Source organism: Uranotaenia lowii, chromosome 3 (genome assembly GCF_029784155.1).
Source record: "Uranotaenia lowii strain MFRU-FL chromosome 3, ASM2978415v1, whole genome shotgun sequence".
Classification (NCBI taxonomy): Eukaryota; Metazoa; Arthropoda; class Insecta; order Diptera; family Culicidae; genus Uranotaenia; species Uranotaenia lowii.
The window spans coordinates 52,928,790-52,935,809 of NC_073693.1; the positions used below are offsets into that span (position 1 = coordinate 52,928,790).

The window sequence follows — 7,020 nt, forward strand, 5'->3', positions numbered from 1 at the left end:
TAAAAACGATTTTAAGGCACTCCTCCTTGTACATTTCAGAGTCCATGGTTTTGTTTTTCACAAAAAAACGGGGTTTTTCGTCCGCAACTGCAAAAACCTTGCCAGATCAAACACTTTCTTGCAAACTTATCGGCAAAAACGAATTCGAACTTGCCGGAGACATCACTCCGACCAGTGGCTTTGTAAAATTTTTGGCCAGGAAGCCGCCCAAAATCAGATTTCACGATTTTTTAACCAGACCACGTCGGGTTTTTGACGTGGGTGTCCAAAATTAATTTTCGCCTCGCAGCTTCTATTACGTGTAACTTTATTGGAACTAAACGAATCGTTATGAAATTTTCAGCACTGATAGAGGAAACATTTCCAAACAAAATACTGTCAAAACATTCCAGATCCGACATCTAGGAGCGCTATGGTATAATAAACAGTGCGTCCAGATTTTGGATGATCCATGCTTTATAACCAAGACCAAGCGGAAGTCTCGACCAAACCCGTCTCAATGATGGGTTTGTTTGGAAAACATTAGCCAAACAAACCCATCATTGAGACGGGTTTGGTCGAGACTTCCGCTTGGTCTTGGTTATAGCAAATTGAGAGTTCAGCCGATTGATTCATGTTATCGGTGTTGAGATATCTATGTCTGTTTAAGTCGATAAAAATTTTCGCTTAAGGATCGTATTGAAACATCCTCCAAAAAAACCATGGTGTTTCAGGTCTTGGCAATGGATCAATACCGAAAATTTCATATTCTACGATTTGTTATGACACCCTGAACGCATTCCAACACCTGAATTCCCTTTGTGCTGCAAGTTGTGGCCACATTTAAGAAATATGTAGAAAGAAAAATGTAGAAGAAAAACGTTTATTTCAAAATAGAAAAGGATGATTTTCTCGGTTGATCGTTTTTCCGTATACACGCAAAATAATCTGCGTGGCTACGTGGAAAACTACATAATTTTTATCCAATTCAGTTTCTCGCAGAAAAGAATTTGCACCCCTATAAGAATTGGTGCTTTATGAAAATCACCTACAACTTACCTGATGGGTCCGCAGACAGAGTCACTGAAAGATGCCATGAGGTCCAGGTCACCTTAAGCCGAAAAATGAAAAAAAAAAACTCATGTAGTAAATTCAACCCGAGAGATCCTTTTAATGTGCATAAGAGAATATTAAAAAATAATAAATTCAGTATCATGGCAGAAAAATGAAGCCAAACAAAAATCAAAGAATTTTTTTTTCCGCATGGTTGTATTTTAGTTAAACGCCTTTTGCATTTTCACAGCATTCGTCTGCCAACGCTATAGCAACAACCGATGCTAATACAGTGCTTTTATAGAGTTATACCAGTTTCTGCACTAAAGCAGCAGTTAATTTCGCCAAACCTGGCTCACAGATCTAATATGATGCACAAAATCAAGCTCTATAGCTGACATTAGTGCAGAATTGGTGCTAGTTTTAGTGCTTATGGTTTCTAGGATGGTGACGCACCGATAGGTGTTGATGTTGTTTGTTGCTATTTTCTTTTGTAAATTTTTCCCAGACACTTTAGCACCTGTCACGTCAAGAGCTGTCTGGTCGGTATCCAAATTTGGCTCCTGGCTCGCTTTTTTAACACCCAGGAGCAAGAGACCACCTGGTTTGAAACCTTGCGGTGCGCCGACGAAGAGCCAAAATGGAGTGTTATTATAGCTAGAAAAGGTAGAAAGACACAAGTTAAATCGACGTGATGCACAAAAAGCCCAGTACGTTAAAAATACCGTTAAATTCTATTCTATTATATTTTATTTATTTATAAAGGATTTTAACCAGCTTGGTCATTCTTCCTCTTAAACCGTTAAATAATTTCTATTTTTTTTTTTTTTTGGTGTAGGACTGCCAGTAAGGGCAATACAGCTGATTGGGACTTCCGCTGGTTTAAAAAATAAGTTTAACTTCAGCTGGAAAGTAAGGGAAAATTACATTTGATAGTTATTTTATTGATGGAATAGAACAAATAAAGACAGTAATGACGGATTGAGCTTCTGGAATATAACTCTGTAGTGTCCACGTTATGGACGTTTCGACTTGATAGGAAACCCCCTGAAGGGAACTGAGTCGATAACAGTCGACATTGGGTGAGCTGTGCTCATTTTAAAATTTGATAAACTCTTCTTAAATTCAAACAGATGAAAGAGCGAAAGACATGCAATTTGTTGCCTTTTTTACCGTTCACTGAGAGAAAGAGTATTTCCAAGGCGAATTACGGCTCTCACTCCAATCTACAAAATGGACACTGTGTGAAAAAATACCGACCAATTTCGATTGTTAGTTCGATCTTCACAATTTTCGAAGTTCTTATACATGAACAACTGTACGCTACTGCCAAACACTTAATCTCCGATTCTCAGCATGGTTTCGAGAGGAAAAGGTCAACTGTCACCAACTTAACTGATAGATAAATTTTGAATAAGCGTAGTTTTTAGTTAGTTTTAGAAGCAAATTGCCTTAATTTTTAAGATATTAGTCTGTACTGTGCACGGTAATTTAACCAAAGGCAAATTATCTATATAAGTATTTGTGTTGTTGTTCATCATCACCGATTTCAGGGTTGCTAAAGAGAATAAAAGGATATCAAATGATTCGTAATGTAGGTACGTTATTTTTTTGTATTTGCGAATTAATTACGCTAACGAGAGCTTACATGATACAACATAGTAGAAATAGAATTGGAATGAATAAGCAGTAAAAAATTAGATCTGAGGTCGCACTTTCTTCGGGTCATAAGTAGCCTTTTTCAAGTGATGATAGTTCGGTATAATTTTCCTCAGATAATCAAGTTGAACCATTTGAGACTGAAATGGAAAAATAAAAATTATAAAATTCATGTTTCAATTTTTCTAAAAAAAAAAACCCCTCACCCGTTGCTTCTCGATCGCTTCCCGCTGCTGACACTGTTGCCCGTAGACGATAGTTTTCTCCGGCAGCGTTTGCTTCCCGACCAAGCGGCAACCGGCCCCGATCACACACCCGTTCGTTACCACCACCTCGGCCGAAACGTAGCTCTTGCATTCGAACACGTTCCTTTCTCCGATCTTGAGCGCTTCCACGGTACAGCCCACCTCGAAGATGTTGTCGGGTCCTATGACCAACGGTTTTACCGTTCCCTGAAAATTGAACACCAAAATTTCCGAAGATCAATTTACTAACTTCAACTGTTTTCAACGCATCGTTTGAAAAAAAATTTTTTTTTTCTGGGATTTTCATTTTGTAGGATGATTCATCCCTAAAATTTGAAAAAAATCATGCAAAGCCGTTTCTTTAATTTGTTTTTTTTTCCTTCTTATACAGATTTGACGACTCAATTACCTCCAACACGTCCTCGTACGACGGGTGCCCCTTCGGAATCCGATGAATGATGGTAGCGTACTCCTCCACGATACAATTCTCCCCGATAATGATTGGGCCCGATTCGGCAATGATGGTGGTACTGGGATGGATCACACACCCACTCGAAACCGTGATGTCACCCCGCATGTTGGTGTCCTCGACCACCATCGAGCGGGGCATGATTTTAATGCTGTAATACAGCGGCGAAATTATTCAAATAACTTACTGGATTCTTTTTGAGGTAATTAACATCGTTACTTACTCGTTTTTTAAATTCATATCTACCATTGAATTTCTCTTCTGCTGCGATGAGGCGATGATGATGGGTGGTGGTGTCGGGTTGGGAAATTCAAAACAAAAACAACACGCTGAGAATGCTTACACCAATAATGGAATGGAAACTCAAATTGAGGAAAATTAACCCAAATTGGGTTTAAAATGGGTATTCATTTTTGAGATGATTGAGGTCAAGTGTCAGTATTTGATTTTTCATATGAATAGTTATTATTTATTTGGCTGAGAAATTTGTAGTTTTTCATGATTCTTATTACGCTGCTGGAACGAATATCAATTTCTTCTTTTGTCACCCCGAAATTTCCAAAAAACCCGAAGGGGGGAATAAATAAAGTTTGAAGTATTTTATGTATATTTAGAAAAAAAATAATCAAATATCCGTCGATTTTTTCGTTCAAAAATATCTGACTTGAACGAAGCTCCTGCAGTGGGGAAGCTGATCGAGTCTTCTGATGACAAAATTATAAGTTTAGTGAAACTGGATTGAGACTTTCGCGATTTGACAATATGGAAGCGAATTCGAACTCGTCCATCACTAAATGGAAAAGCCGAGTTGGCATTCTGCTTATGGAATATGAAAGTGGATAGACTTCCGATGGTGAAGAAAAAGAAAATTGAGACATCGGATTATTGGAAATGTTAAAGTTGGGATTCAGAAATCTCGAAAGCGACTTTAGACTTTTGTAACTATACTATGTAAGTATACTCATTGCTTGTTGGAAATCGAAATTGATAACTTTTAATGCTTAAACATGAGGAAACGGATAGAGACTTTTCTCGATTCAAAATGTTTGAATGTTACATTAGTCCCCAAGACTCTGCTTATGTATAATGTGAAAACGATTTTAGACCTCTGTATTTTAAAAATAATTAAGTGGAAAGACAATGCTGGAAATGCTTACCGGAAATGTGAAAAGACAGAGTGAGACTTCTGTTTAAACTATTAAAGCAAGTTATGACTTAATGGTGGAAAAAAGTATGAAATCAGATTGGCAGTAGTACTTGCATATGGTATGTGAAGTCAAATCGGATTTCTAATAATAGAAAATGTGAATACTGAAGTTGTAGCAGCGGATAGAGCCTTCTATTTTTTGCAAAGGCGCGGTGAGTGTTCTGCTTGCTGGAAATGTAAAAGTAGATTGAGACTTTTGCAGATTTAACAAAATGTAGTAACAAAAGACTTCTTTTTGTAAATGAGAGCAAGTTGAAGTTTTGCTTCTTGAAAGCGTGAAAGTCATTTGCGAGAATTCTGCTTAATGGAAACGTGAAGGGAATTTAAAATCTAGCTTTTTGAAAACGTAATCGTGACTTAAATCTTTTAATTATTGAAATAATGATTGAGACTTCTGATTTTTGAAAAAGTTGAAATGAGAGTTGTGCATGTTGGAAATGTGAAAGTAAATTGAGACTTCTGCAGATATGAAAAATGTAAAAGCTAAATTTTGTTATGTTTATTATAAAAATATTGAGACTTCTGATTGCTGCACTAATAAAAATAAGTTTTGAAAACAAGAAAGAGGATTGAGACTACAGCTTAATGAACATTTGGAAGACTACTGATTGCTGGAAACGTGAATACGAGTTTAATATCCTGATTTAAAAGCGAATTTAGTCTCTTGCTTTTAGGAAAAGTTGAAAAAAAGTTCTGCTTGTTGGAAATGTAAAAGTAGATCGAGACTTCTGCAGATAAAGAAAATGTTTAAACTAATTGGGACTTCTTTCATTGGAAAAGTGATAGCAAATTGAGACTTCTGGTTGTTGTTGAAAACGTGTAAGCGGATTGAGATTTCTGTCTAATGAAAATTATAGGCGAAATCAAACTTCTGATTGTTGAAAACGTGAAAACGAATTGAATCTTCTGCTTATTGAAAATGTTAAAGCGAGGTGAGACTCTTGCTTTCAGGAGAAGTTGAAATGAGGGTTCTGCTTGTTGGAAATGTGAAAGTAGGTTGAGACTTCTGCAGATTAAACAAATGTTTAAGCTAATTGGGACTTCTTCCTATTGGAAAAGTGATAGTGAATTGAGACTTCTTCTTGTTGTCCAAATCAGATTATGGGCCCTATTACATAAAATGAGTCGAGTAACTCGACTCGACTCCAGTCACTGTCGAGCCGAACGAAATGTCGTATTACGGCATAGTACATGGAAAATAACAGGTAGGCCATTGCGCTTAACCTCACTTGAAAGCTCCGTGTATGTACACAGCATGCTTGCATACCAACAAAAATAGTTATGAAAATTTGACAGTTTTGTATAGAATAGCAATCAAAATTATTAATTTCTCCGTCAATAGATATTCGATTTTTTTGAAAAGGGCCTCAAATTAAAGATTGATTCTTCAGGCTCATCGGAAACTATTTTTTGCTTTGGATTTTCGGATCTGAACCATGAATAATGAGCATTCAAGGGAAATTTTCAACACCGTCCCTCTTTTTTGAGAGCAAAAAATTAAATATTTTCTTCTGTCTATGTTCAAAATTTGATAAAGATGTAAAATACTTCATATTTCTGTGATAAATAATCAATTTGTTTGATTTTTTTTTGTTCAAACTGCACAAGAAAAAGACCACACAAGGCAAAATAATCACCAAATTTCAATTTTAAATCGATCAAAAGCCGGTGCCTATTTACTTTTAGCGATTTTGAAAACCCAAATATTGTTCGTTGCATTAAAATGCATCATTGTATATTTTTCTCATAATTTTAATGATTGGCAATTTAAAGAAAAAATTGATTTTCTGAAAAATTTCATACATTTGCCAGTTTTTTCCATAACTATTTTTGGAGCCTCTTACCAATACGTTGAAAGAGAGCGGAATAGCCTACCTTGTATATTTCAAAGTACTATGGTATTACGATAGTCGAGTGAAACTGATCAAATTAAAAAACCAGATCAAAGCAAACTTGTCTCGGTAAATCGTGACAGCTGAGTCACGAACTTTCAAACAGTCATCTCAGTCGAGTTACTCGTAAATGACTCGTGACTCGTCTTATGTAATAGGGCCCTATGTTTTGACTGTTGAAAACGTGTCAGAGTATTTAGAGTGCTGCCTAATGAAAATGTTAGACGGATTGAAACTTCTGATCGTTGAAAGCGTAAGAACGAATTGAGACTCTGGCTTTCTGGAGAGGTTGAAATGAGAGTTCAGCTTCTTGGAAGTGTGGAAGTTGGTTGAGACTTCTGCAGATTAAAAAATGTTTAAGCTAATTGGGACTTCTTCGTATTGGAAAAGTGATAGTGAAATGAGACTTTTGCTTGTTGTACAAATCAAATTATGTTTTGCCTGTCAAACCGCGTTGAGGTTTTGCTAGCTGAAAGCGTAGAAAAGATGTTTAGTACCTACTTATCGAAAATGTAA

At 36.3% G+C, this 7,020-nt stretch overlaps 1 protein-coding gene across 1 annotated transcript; it reads right to left on the reverse strand.

The window, feature by feature from the left end:
• Window positions 1-2,622: 2,622 nt before the first annotated feature.
• LOC129755169 (dynactin subunit 6) lies at window positions 2,623-3,758 on the reverse strand. The gene is made up of 4 exons (XM_055751530.1): window positions 3,629-3,758; window positions 3,346-3,556; window positions 2,898-3,143; window positions 2,623-2,831 (listed from the first exon to the last, which is right to left on the reverse strand). The coding sequence occupies exons 1-4, from the start codon at window positions 3,652-3,654 to the stop codon at window positions 2,730-2,732; spliced, it is 585 nt and encodes a 194-aa protein (XP_055607505.1). The 5' UTR covers window positions 3,655-3,758; the 3' UTR covers window positions 2,623-2,729.
• Between the last annotated feature and the right edge of the window lie 3,262 nt (window positions 3,759-7,020).